The sequence below is a fragment of the Spinacia oleracea genome, chromosome 4 (assembly GCF_020520425.1).
Source record: "Spinacia oleracea cultivar Varoflay chromosome 4, BTI_SOV_V1, whole genome shotgun sequence".
NCBI classification, from domain to species: Eukaryota; Viridiplantae; Streptophyta; class Magnoliopsida; order Caryophyllales; family Amaranthaceae; genus Spinacia; species Spinacia oleracea.
Genome location: NC_079490.1, coordinates 176169709 through 176182719, shown reverse-complemented (window position 1 = coordinate 176182719; position 13011 = coordinate 176169709). Strand labels below are relative to the sequence as shown.

Sequence of the window (13011 nt, the reverse complement as noted above, 5' to 3'; positions counted from 1 at the left end):
TGTTAAAAGCTTAATGGATGCAAAAGGTAAACTAATTAATTGCTGAAAAAAGTTAACTAATTGATGGAAAACGTTAACTAATGTATTGTAAGGTTAACAATATTAAATAATTGAGGGAAGAAGTTAACTAATTGAGGGAACAAGTTAACTAATTGCTGGTACAAGTTAACTAATTTGATAAACACTAAATTGAATCCAATGTCACTAAAAAAGTTGTTCTTTTTGTGTAAAAGTTCCAAATTCTGTAGGTGCTGTTGACGATGTCCTTATCTCAAAGAATCCTTTTTTTCTTTTACTTCTTCCTTTTGTCTTCACTAGTGGTGGATTTTCAACTATTATTTGTGGTGCATTTGATGATGATGATGATGTAGACGGTGCTATGTTGATTGTGGTTTGTTGTGCTTCAACATCGTCTTGTGCCTTTTGTGCTGCCTCCTTTTCTGCTGCTTTTTCTTTTTCTAGAACCTTATTTATGCTTTCGTTAGCATGAGCATAAGCCTCTTTAAGCACCTATTAGTTAAGATTTAAAGCAAACTAGTTAGACTCTTGAAGTATTTAGTATTTATTGTTATGTATTAGTTAAATAATAGTTATTAAAAACTTTTTAGCTGCTTCACTCCCTTGACAGTTAATAACCAAGTTGTACAAATTTCTTGCCATCTCATAACGCCATGGAGTAATTTTTCTCTTTTCTGTTCCATTATCTTCTCTATGTTCCATTCTCTTCCATACTTCACTTTTTGCAAACTTTGTCCACCTTTTTGAAATGTATTGCTCTGGAATGTTGACAATAGAATGTATATGTAGAACTCGTATTGCATGGAAACATAGCCATCCTGCATATTGTGACATCCAAATATTAACTAATTGATGAAAAAGTTAACTAATTGATAGTAAAAGTTCACTAATTGTTAGAAAAAGTTAACTAATTGATGAATAAAGTTAACTAATTGTACAACAAACTAACTGAAGTGAATACAAAACTAGGTACCTTAATAATATAACTAATTCATGGAAAAGGCTAACTAATAGATAGAAAAAGTTCACTAATTGATAGAAAAAGTTAACTAAGCGATGAAAAAATTAATTAGTAGATGGTACAAGTAAACTAATTGATGAATAAAGTTAACTAATTGTACAACAAACTAACTGAAGTGAATACAAAACTAGGTACGTGAATAGTATAACTAATTCATGGAAAAGGCTAACTAATTGATAGTAAAAGTTCACTAATTGTTAGAAAAAGTTAACTAATTGATGAAAAAATTAATTAATAGATGGTACAAGTAAACTAATTGATGAATAAAGTTAACTAATTGTACAACAAACTATTTGAAGTGAATACAAAACTAGGTAACTTAATAGTATAACTAATTCATGGAAAAAGCTAACTAATTGATAGAAAAAGTTCACTAATTGATAGTGTATGTAAAAATGCAATTAGTTAAGAGCATTAACTAACCTGATTCTTCGAAGTTCCTACAAGTGCATTTAATGGAATTTGTTGTTGGATCAAATGCTACATAATGGGCAGTATGTTCAGGCCAAGATTCATGTTGCACTTTGTAACCAAAGAAATTTCCATTGATGTAGTTGACATTTGAGATGCAACCCATTGCATACTTGAATTCTTTTTCAAAATCTCTAAACAATGTAAGTGTGTAAACATTTGCCGCATGTTTTATCATTCCGACCATTGGAAAATCAGATTTAGGCAAAGCATTTCCACAATCATATTCATTTTGATCTTCTTGATATCTCCAACGATCCACTGTTGCTCCAAAAATGTGAAAGAATTCTGTTAGTGAAGTTGATTTGTTCCCTTTAAATCCAATAGCATTGTTAGTGCTCTCACTCCTGTGTAACAAGATTGAATTAGTTAAACATTTTATTTAATTAGTTAAGCAGGTACAGGAATTAGTTAAGCAAACAAAGGAACTAGTTAAGAAGGTGAAACATTTAGTTAAACATTTTGTTTAATTAGTTAATCTTTCTGATTAATTAGTTAAGCAGGCAAAGGAATTAGTTAAGTAGATGAAACAATTAGTTAAACACTGTGAAGTATTCAAAGCAATTAGTGAAGTATTCATAGTAATTAGTGAAGTATTTATAGCAATTAGTGAATTATTCTGAGCAATTAGTTTAGCATTAAAAAATTAGTGGACTTCTTTTATTTAAGCATTTACCTTTGTGAAGACAATATTCCAGCTGAGAAAAAATCTTTGTTCAAAGCTGTACACCATTTTTCTTTTATTGTATAGAGATTTGTAAACCAATCATGATCTTGAAGGTTATACTTAGTAATCATGTCAAACCAAGTGGTTTCAAATTCTTCTTCATTGTAACAACGATATAAGCACTTCTTGAATGTGTCTTTGAATGTATTGTCAGCTTTTAAGTCTCCAAATCTTGACACAACATTCTTTTGTAAGTGCCATAAGCATAATCTATGTCTTGTATTAGGAAATACCTGCAATTTTTTTGATGAATGATGTATTAGTTAAGAATTTAAACTATATAGTTAAGTCAGAACATAATTCTGTATTAGTTATGAATCTGAAAATGATGCAAAAAGTTAACTAATTCATGCAAAAAGTTAACTAATTCATGCAAAAAGGTAACTAATATATTATTAAAACAAAAGTTAACTAGTTCATGCAGAAACTTATCTAATTCATTGCAAAAGTTAACTAATTGATTCAAAAAGTTAACTAATGTATGTAATAAGATAACTAATTGATGGAAAAAGTAACTGATGAATGGATATCAATTTAGTTAAACTTTTCAACTCATTAGTTAAAGACCAGTAGCAAATAGTTAACAATTTTTAGCAATTAGTTAACTATAAAACCCAAATAGTTAATACACTCTTACTTGTTCAATAGCATTTGCCATTGCTTGATCTTGATCTGTAAAGATAGTTATAGGTGCTTTGCCTCCCATAGAGTCCAGAAATGTTTCCAATAGCCACACAAAAGTGTGTGTCTTCTCATCAGCAATAAAAGCACAACCAAACATCACATTACTCCAATGGTTGTTGACACCTACAAATGGCGCACAAACTAAATTGTATTTGTTTGTTCTGAAAGTTGTGTCAAAGACACAGACATCACCATATATGTCATAATCTTCTTGCATCATTCCATCCCTCCAAAACATGCTTATTACTTGGTTTGCCTCGTTCACCTTTACTCGAAAATAAAAGTTTGGATCTTCTTCTCCTCTCTTAATTAACATGTTCACAACTGCTTGTGTATCTTTTCCTTCTAGTCTTTTCATTTTCAATCTACTTGTGAAATTCATGTGGTCAACTAATGTGTGTCCAACGACCCTTGCGTCGCCAGCTTCATTACACATATATCTATAGGAATTTGCTGGTGTTATTCCTGATAGTGTGAGTCCTTCAATTACTTTTCCCTTTTCTTCATCAATTTTTCTTTGTGATCTGGAAATGATGCAAAACGTTAACTAATTGTTGTAAAAAGTTAACTAATATATGCAAAAAGTTAACTAATATATATGCAAAAAGTTAACTATTTGTTGTAAAAGGTAAATAACTAATATATTATTAAAATAAAAGTTACCTAATTCATGCAAAAACGTAACTAATTGATTGAAAAAGTTAACTAATTGATGAAAAAGTTAATTTATGGTTTTAGGAAGTAAGTAATTGAGGTAAAAAGTAAACTAATTGATGCAAAACATTAACTAAATGTTTTAAAAAGTTAACTAATGCATGGAAAAGGTTAACTAATTTATGAAAAAAGTTAAGTAATTGATGGAAAAAGGTAAGTAACTGTTTTATCTAGTTTATTATTAAAACAAAATTATTTAAACGCTTAAGTAATTAATGTCAAAGCCTAACTAAATATATTTAATGGTTAACTAATTACTTGTATTTTGTTTTGTACCTTTCAAAGTTTTGCAGTGACTCTCTTGTTAAGGCATGATTGTGTTCTATAACATGATGAAAGACTATAAACTTTCCATCATTTTGTAACTTCAATCGTATAGATGCGTTGCACCCTGTTCTAGTAAGGTTTTGCTGCCTTGCGTTCTTTGACTGCTCTTTCTGTTTGCTCTCACTTGATACAGTTGCTTCTTCTTTCTTTGTGTTCTTTGTGTTTTCCTTTCTCTTTCCTTCCTTTGAACAACAAAAGTATCTTTCCTTTATCTCTCCCGTTTTTTGATCTCTCCTTAATGTGTTTTTTCTTATTGAAAATCCAAGAAGTATTGAATGTTTGTCATAAAGTTCATGTAGTTCATCTACAGTGCCAGTATATCCAGTCAAAGGTCCTCTAATATCATCCTCTGTTAAATCGTTCCAAATATCTTTTGAACCTGTAAAATGAACAAAAGTAATAATTAACAAAAGAAACTAATTATTTACATAATTCAGGAAATTAGTTAACCAATTGAACTAATTGAGAGAACAAGTTAACTAATTGATGATAAAAGTTAACTAATTAAGGGAACAACTTAACTAATTGATGTTACAAGTTAACTAATTAAGGGAACAACTTAACTAATTGATGGTACAAGTTAACTAATTGATGATAAAAGTTAACTAATTGATGATAAAAGTTAACTAATTGATGATAAAAGTTAACTAATTGATGATAAAAGTTAACTAATTGATGATAAAAGTTAACTATTTGGTGGAAAAGGTTAACTAGTTGCTTCAAAAAGTTAATTGATGATAAAAGTTAACTAATTGCTTCAAAAAGTTAACTATTTGGTGGAAAAGGTTAACTAGTTGCTTCAAAAAGTTAACTATTTGGTGGAAAAGGTTACCTAAATGATGGTAATGGTTAACTTAGTGAAAAATGAAATTTGAAAAGTAGCTTTAAAAAAAATTATTTTAGTATTGATATTAATTAGTTAAGTTCCTTTATATATTATTTAGTTTATTATCCAATTAGTTCACTATTTTTACCAGTTAGTGATTCTTTCAAAGCAATTAGTTAACCAATTTGTTTAGTTTTTTAGCCGCTTAGTTAATTGCACAATCTAATTAGTTACGACAAGTAATCAATTAGTTAACTATATTCATTAAATTAATTTTAAAACCTGAAAAATAAGCTGATGTTGTTTCTCCTGTTGTTGCAGAACTTGTTTCAGATGTGTTTTCCTTTGTTCCAGAACTTGTTTCAGTAGTTACTTGCTGCAATGTTGTAAAAGCCCTTTGATTAGGGTTATCAAATTGCGCAGAAGGTTGAAATCGAGAAGGAGGATGAAGATCGCTTTGATAATGGTTATCAAAACGGGCAGGAGGTTGAAATCGAGGAGGAGGATGAAGGTCGCTTTGGTTAGGGTTATCAAATCGCGCAGGAGGTTGAAAACGAGGAGGAGGATGACGGTCGCGAGGTTGAAAAATCGGTGGTGGTAGAAATCGAGGATGTTGAAGGTGGCGAGGTTGAAAATTCGGTGGTGTTACAAATCGAGGAGAATGTTGAAGGTGGCGAGGTTGAAAACTCGGTGGTTGAAATTGTGGCGGAAACATCTGTGTTGGTTGTTGAAATTGTGGCTGAAATAATGGTGGTGATGGTTGAAAGCCGTCGGCCATGTCTGATCTGAAATTTGTCGGCGGTGATTGTGGCGGAAATATCGGTATTGGTGGTTGAAATTGCTCATAACCGCCGTCGCCCATGTCGGATCTGAAAGTTGTTGGCGGCGATTGCGGCGGAGCAAGCTGAATAATTTCCCGAAATTAGATTAGGGTTTGAGAAAGGATGTCGCTGTTGTGAAGAAGGAAGGAGGAAGGAGGAAGGAGGAAGAGAGAGAAAGAAAACACGTTGTTTCGTATTTATGTGGCGCGTGAAGCCCACGCGCGCGTGGGGGAGTCAGCGGACTGACAGGCGCGTGGCCGTCAGGCCGCCTGACAGAAAACGCGCTGCAGCCTCAATCACCACTGAGCCAAACGGCCAATTGATATGATCTTACCTTCTTCCCACTTGTAAAATTAGAGTCCTTTCCACTGTCGTAGAGCTCATGGAGTTAGGGCTCACAAAGTCACAATATCTTTACGGTGCCATTTCTTAAACCTTGCCTAGGTAGTGCGACCTCAAGAACACTTATTACATGCCGCAAATTTTCATCTAAATTGCTCCATTTTCCGATCATTAAACCCAAAATATCGAAAATGACGGCAATTTTCTGTAGAATCAAAGAGGTAAAACCGAACAATTTCATCCACCATTTCAAAAGATATTACTTCCAGATTCCCGCACCTCGGCTTGCCAATCAAACAGCAGCATCGCAAAGAGTATCAGATTATTTTTTCCTCACAAATTCTTCGAGAATCCGCTCTGTTTCTCAACGTCGGGATGAATTATTCAATTCTAGGGTTCGATTCTTTGCGGCTCCAGTTCAGGTTGTTTTCGTGATTCACTTTCGGTTAGTTTTCTGGAATTTTTTTTCAGTATTCTCTTTGAGAATTAGGGATTTCATAGAAACTAATTACTGGTTGTTGATTTTGTATGTTGTTAGATTAAGAAGAAGGAGGAAATAGTTAATCCCAGCCGACCGCGGATTAACGAAGAGATTAAAACGGATATTTTAAGGGTTGTAACTGATGAAGGTATGAAATTTTGTGTACTTGTTATAATAATACTTTAATAAGATTGTATTGTCTATTGATTATTTGATTAGCCTTTGGAGATTTTGGTTAATTGAATTATGTTGAAGTATGATTTATACATTGTATGAGTATGTTGATGTTCTGTGATGAGGGTTCCATAATAATTGTTGCGTTCAGAGTCATAATGTGTATGCGTTGATATTCAAACTTTACATGCTATTGAGAGAGAACTCTTTATTCATTTATCCCAAAAATGATGTTTAATATAAACTTAATCATCCTTGCTCGCCTATTGCCCTAACCATTTTGTATTTCGTACCCTGTATGCGATGACTGATAAGGATGGAGACTTTTTTTTAGAAGCTTATGCATTGTTGAATTTACCTTACCTGTCATAGAAAAAACATTATTTTACCTTAAAACTTAACTTGTCACTGTTTGGATGAAAGGAGTGAGAATTAGGGTGTCTTATATTCACCTGTTTCTCACTTATAGTCATAGGATCTAATTCTAATTATCCCTGAAGGTCTGAACATAACTTATCAGAACTAATTTGATCTTATTAGCAATTTGTAAATTTTTGAGGTGTAAACTGAACTTGGATAACAACTATTTTTCCTGAAGTTAACTTATTTTCTTGAAATAAGTGAAGTAAGTTAGAATAGAACATAGCCTTAGACGAAATAGAAAGGCAACGCACAGTATATTCCAAGGGGTTTGTGAGGTTGATTTTGTATGTGTTGTTCATACTTGCAGGACATACTATTATGTCAAGACATGATGCTCTGACACGTGCAAAGAATCTCGATCTTGATTTAGTTGAGGTAAATGTTCCTATTATTGTTTTACATTCCATACAAGTTACAAGGGTGAAAGTAGTATTCTTTCTAAAAATGTGGATAACATGTTTAATGGTTAAATTATTGGCATACAGTATTTCCTTTGATTAGGTTGTATGATTTTGTTTTTTGCTTTCAGTTTATGATCTGACAAGAAAATATTTGCTTGTCTGAATGCAATGTCATGCTTTTCTCTGGTTAACTCACAAGTAGAATTTAGAATCTGCATAACCCCCTCGTCGTGGAAGCACGGAAGTTATTTGAGATAATATCCACAAATTGTTCAAATTGTCTCAGCTAATTGAAGTCCTGGGATCCATCAGTTTTCACCAAGTTCATCATCCAAGTTGACCTTTTCTTATTATCATTACCCGTAGTTTCTCTTTCTTCTCCATGATTGACCCTCTTAGATCCAGTGTTGATCAGTCTCCAAGCCCATCGTTTAATTTTCGTTTGAGCTACTTCGTTGATTTATTTATCAATATATTTATTTGTCAATATTTCATATTTTCTGGTATTATAGAGGTCTGGTGTGTTTGTGAGTTCACAGGTTGACCGTCTTGCGAAGCCTCCTGTTTGCAAAATCGTGGACTATCAACGAGAGCGGTACAAGAAACAAGTTAGAGAAAAAGAGCGTGCTAAGATAAAGGTTTGAGATAGGGATGGTGTCCCTCTTCATATTTTTTTTTTGGCATGTATTAATATGTATTATTATAGCTTTGCTTAAGAAGGTTACTTGGTTTCTCGGAAAGTTGAGTAAAATCTTCTTCAAGTGCATTCAATTTTATTTGTTGATTCCTCTTTTTTATAGTATAACTTTTATCCTTTATAAGAAACCCTGGACTGTATAATGCTTTTGACGTTATTCTAATAACATATTTCTAGAAACCAGTCTTGTAATATCTGTATGTGTTTGTTGTTCTTTTGCAGTCTGCTGGGAGTTTAAAGAGAGGAGGTTGCAAAGAAATCCGTGTTTCTGCAAAGAGCGTAAGTTTTTGCAATCTAGAAAATTGCTACTTGCCAAAGCTAACCATCTACATTTGTGTGAATTTAACTACTTGTTTGAATTTTTTTGTTGTAATTTCCAAGAATCAAGTATCAAACATTACTGCAAGTAGCTTTGTTTAGATTCGAGAGATGTGTTTCCTGTGTATAGTAGTTTATCCCTTTTTTTTCTGCATATCATTTGAAGGCCCTATAATAATCATTTACCCTCTTTGAGATACTTTGTCCCATGTTATATACTAGCAAAAATTTGAGCATTGTGCGACGTTAGCATTTATATTTTGAGACTTGTTATATTCGTAATCAGCTTGTTGATTTCCTTGCTCCAGGAATCGAAGGATGTTAAGATCAAAGCAGACACAATTAAGAGACTGATGGAACGTGGATACCGAGTAAAGGTAATTGCACATTTATGATTTTGTTGGTGTGCGTGTGTGTTGGGGGAGGGGGGGGGGGGTGCAGTGACTAATGACTTGACATTGAATTAAAAAAAAAAGTCCTCTAAGATCATGTAAGCTTTAAACTAAGGTCAAATAAAGCTTGTACGGCCAACGTCAAACTTAATAGCTAGGGCATATTATACTTTAGTCTCCTAGCTCGGTAGCACGGAAACGGGGACAAATACAGGGACGGAAAATGGAAAAATCAAAATTTCAAGAAACAGGTACGGAAAAAAAATCAAAACAAAAATAAATTAAATAAACAAATCAATCATAAGAATCAAATTATGGAAATATGGGACACTGTGTTTTTCTTAACAAGTGATTATATATTGATTAGGCCAATGCCTTAAAGAATTTGTTACGAACCATAGGAGAAAATAAATTACAGCCATTTTAATCCGTACAACAACAACATCAAGAAGTAACAATAAGGCACAAAGATGGCACTAGCAGTAGTAAGGCACAAAGACGGCAGTGGCAAGAAACAATAACATAAAGCAACTACTTATAAATAAATCCTCCACAAACAGAGAGGTAGTCGAGAGATGGAGGCTAGAGAATGCCTAGCTTGACCTATTAATTCCCCTTTTTTTAGTGTGTATTTATATTTGTGGCCCGAAACGTCCCTTAAACGTACTCGGCTCAACCGTTGACCGTAAACATATCAATTGACCTTACCCGATTTTTTAGAGATGAATCCTGGACGTTTCCTTGAGGTACCCGTACAGTACTCGTACCCGAAAGGTACCTGGTAGGGATACCAATAATAATGCAAAACTGTTAAATGAAATAGAAATATGGAGAGGAAACAATTGGGATAGTTTGGTACAGGATAAATTAAACAAAAACAAAAAGCATAATTGAACCCAAAACATTGCATAGTAGGAAGGTTTTCTTTCCAATGCAGTGAACGCCAATTTGGATGCTTTTCGAAGACTGGATCCCTGACATTCAAAATATTGTTTGGGGAGCTGGCATGCTGAATAACATCATATATTAAACTACCGTCTGATCATGGACTCATGGAGTAGGTTCTCCATTCCCTTTCCCTCACACCCTCCCTTGCTTGGAATATGTTGAAGATTACCGTAGACTCCTAGAATGTAGAAATACCTCTTGAAGTTGTGAGGGGTTGAATGATTTTCGCTGAATGTTGTTGAAAGTGAAGTGCTGGCATTTGAATTCTTGTTATAGACAATTATATTCCTGAAATTTTAATACGGAGTATGCATCTCTTGCCTTTGTTTTATTGTATGACACTAATTGGTTAATTCTCTTTGATTCGAATCCAGTGTATGGTTACCGGTACCGAAGACCAAGATTTAACTGGAACTCTTTCTCAAATTTCTGCTCTGGTAGAGACCTTGTACTTTGTGTATTTCAGTATTTCACCACTTTCAGAGCTCTGGTTCTCAGTTGTGTTTGTTTCTCCAATCTGAAATGATACAGATTGAAGATGAAGCATTTGTCGAAGAAGAAAGACCGACGTTTCTAATTGTCAGGCATGTGAAATTTGGAATGTCGAAGAAAGGAGGCAAGACTTCCAAGGATAAAACTGCTGCCAGCCCTAAGATCCATAATACTGCCACCGCTGCAGATTTGGGGAAAGAAGCATACAGTGAAGAATTTGACATGGATAACGATGAAGAAGTAGAAGCATCCTTGCAATGTGAAGAAGAATCTGCATGGTCAGATACTTCAGTTTCTAGTGCAGTAGACCAGAACTTTGCTGAAGTGTTTGATCTTAGCCATGATGTGAAGGGGAGCGCCAGCTCTCAGGAGAAGCAAATGCCGTTTGACAGCAAAGGAACCTCTTCTACCTTCGCTAATAGTGCGTCAAGATCCACTCCTCCTGTAGTGCCCAGCTTTGGTGGTCCAAATGTGGCACAGGAAACTGGAAATAGGTATGCCAAAAGTGCAGCAAATAATGCTTCAGCTGTGAAGATTCCTATGAGATTCCCTAACAGTGAAACCCAGCCCCAATCTCACCTTCACCCCAAAGTTCATCCACCCACTAATTTCCGCGGTCCTCCAGATGAGATTCCTCCACGTAAGGGCGAGATTGGATCAGGTCAACCTAACAGTAACTCGTTGAGCTCCACTGTACACCACCAGCCGCCTAGTAATATCGGTAGTCCTGGATCCCAAGCAACAGGTTTTGGTACATTTAGCAGTACAACGGTAGATCTACCCAAAGCCCCCAGACTAGGTGGGTTAGAAGGATCCCCACCTATGAATTCCAGGCTTCCTCCACGCCAGAGTCAAATTCAAAATCAATCAAGTCATCCTAATAGTAACTTATCGGGCTCCATTAGACACCAACAGGCGCCTAGTAATACTGGTTTTGGTACATTTAGCAGTGCAACAGTAGATCTACCTAAACCCTCGAGGATAGGTGGACTGGAAGGATCCCCACCTATTAAGTCCCGTCTTCCTCCAAATGAGATTCCTCAGCCTAGGGATGAGATTCAAAATCGACCGAGTCATCCTAATAGTAACTTATCAGGATCTATTGGACACCGGCAGCCGCCTAGTAATACTGGTAGTCCTAGATCCCAGGCAACAGGTTTTGGTACATTTAGCAGTACCAAAGTAGATGCTGACATTCCCAATAGTGTCAGCCCTTCAGATGTTACAAGAAACTCTGGCCCAGGTAAAGCTCCAGGTACTTTGAACCCGCCTATATCGAGACCTGATGGCCCCCAAAAATCAGTGTCCCCTGATAAGAAATGGGGTATATTTAGTAAATAGAGCTCAAATTTTGTACCAGAGAAGAACACACCTGGTGAAAGAACGATTCAATGATAATTATTCATTCTACTTACTGGTTCAAATCATGGGGATTATTATTTATTTTTTGTTTCAAATTTTCCTGTGCCCTTGTTGAGAGGGGGTAAGAAAGTTGTTCTCCAGGGTTTGTACTAATACTTGTATTGTATAAGCACAATATTACCGCAGTTTTTTTTTTTTTAATTTTGGGTTCTTTCTGCAGAGTTTGGCAAATTATTCATGTTAATTTACTTTTTCCGAAGTGGTGGCACACGCATGGTTCGCCAAGCCCGTTTGTTTTCAGGTTAGGTTCCCGACTTGTAGTTGGGTCTGGCTGTTATAATCGTGATACAGGTTATAGAATTGTAAAAATGAGCGACTGATCCTCGAGAGTGTGTAGAATTGAGTGGGATTTTGCCATCCTGCAACAGTAAACATATGAAGCGCTATCTTAAAATAATAAAGGAAAATTTGTCAATTACTACCTAGCTTTTTGGTGAATTTGTGAATTACTACCTACATCTTTAATAGTTAACAATTTTTACCTACAATTTTAACATTTGACGTTAATTACTACCTACTTGTCAATTCATCTATTTTTTAACCATTTAGTTAACTAGTAACACTATAATCATCCTATTATATATTAATTATCTTAATTACTAATAATAAATTAAAAAAAAATACAAAGTAAAACCATTGATTTTTAATCGATGCAGTTAACAAAGTGGACTTGATTGGCGTGTGGAATTGATTGACGTATTTTCCCTTTACCCTTATCGTCCCTCTTCTTCCTCCTCTACTTCTCTTCCTACGGCAACGCCGGAAACATTCAGTTAACGCGAGCTCCGTCAACAACTGTCTTTGTCGACGGTGATTGCAGCGGCAGAGTTAGTTCGTAAGGCTGAGTTGAATCGGCCGAGGATTGTGGTGTGCTTGGTTAGTGGTGCTAGGAGTTTCGAACTCACTGGACCTTCAATTATCGACCGAGTTATATTGTTTTATGGTCCACTTGAGTCGAATCCTTCAAGTTAAAAAATAACCCACCCAAACTTAAAAATCAATGGTTTTAATTTTTAATTAGTAATTAAAATAACTAATATATTTTTAGGGTGATTATGGTGTTATTAGTTGACTAATTGGTTAGAAAATAAATTAATGACAACTAGGTAGTACTTGACAACGAATGTTAAAAGACGTATGTAGTACTTCACAACTTTCAACAATTCACAAACTCACCAAAGATCTAGGTAATAATTGAAAAAATTTCCAATAATAAATTTAGAATGGTGAAATCATTCATACAAATTACTACCTCTGTTTCAAAATGATAATTACACTTTCCGTTTTAGTCCATTTCATAATGTTCTTTACA

The 13011-nt window shown here is 34.6% G+C and overlaps 2 protein-coding genes across 3 annotated transcripts; one reads left to right on the top strand and one right to left on the bottom strand.

Moving 5' to 3' along the window:
* Window positions 1–204: 204 nt before the first annotated feature.
* Window positions 205–5566, bottom strand: LOC110780948 (protein FAR1-RELATED SEQUENCE 5-like). The gene is made up of 7 exons (XM_056842697.1): window positions 5071–5566; window positions 3912–4341; window positions 2875–3445; window positions 2187–2470; window positions 1463–1857; window positions 613–836; window positions 205–510 (listed from the first exon to the last, which is right to left on the bottom strand). The coding sequence occupies exons 1-7, from the start codon at window positions 5564–5566 to the stop codon at window positions 205–207; spliced, it is 2706 nt and encodes a 901-aa protein (XP_056698675.1).
* Window positions 5567–5969: 403 nt separating this feature from the next.
* Window positions 5970–11858, top strand: LOC110777389 (translation initiation factor IF3-1, mitochondrial). Of its 2 annotated transcripts, none has more exons than XM_021981990.2 (8): window positions 5970–6373; window positions 6490–6580; window positions 7337–7404; window positions 7970–8068; window positions 8350–8406; window positions 8754–8822; window positions 10160–10222; window positions 10317–11858. In XM_021981990.2, exons 1-8 carry the CDS (start codon window positions 6143–6145, stop codon window positions 11616–11618), a joined length of 1980 nt encoding a protein of 659 aa, XP_021837682.2. In that variant the 5' UTR covers window positions 5970–6142; the 3' UTR covers window positions 11619–11858. The 2 variants fall into 2 exon arrangements, with proteins under 2 accessions (XP_021837682.2, XP_021837683.2); XM_021981991.2 differs by having other exon boundaries at window positions 6231–6396.
* Window positions 11859–13011: the final 1153 nt, after the last annotated feature.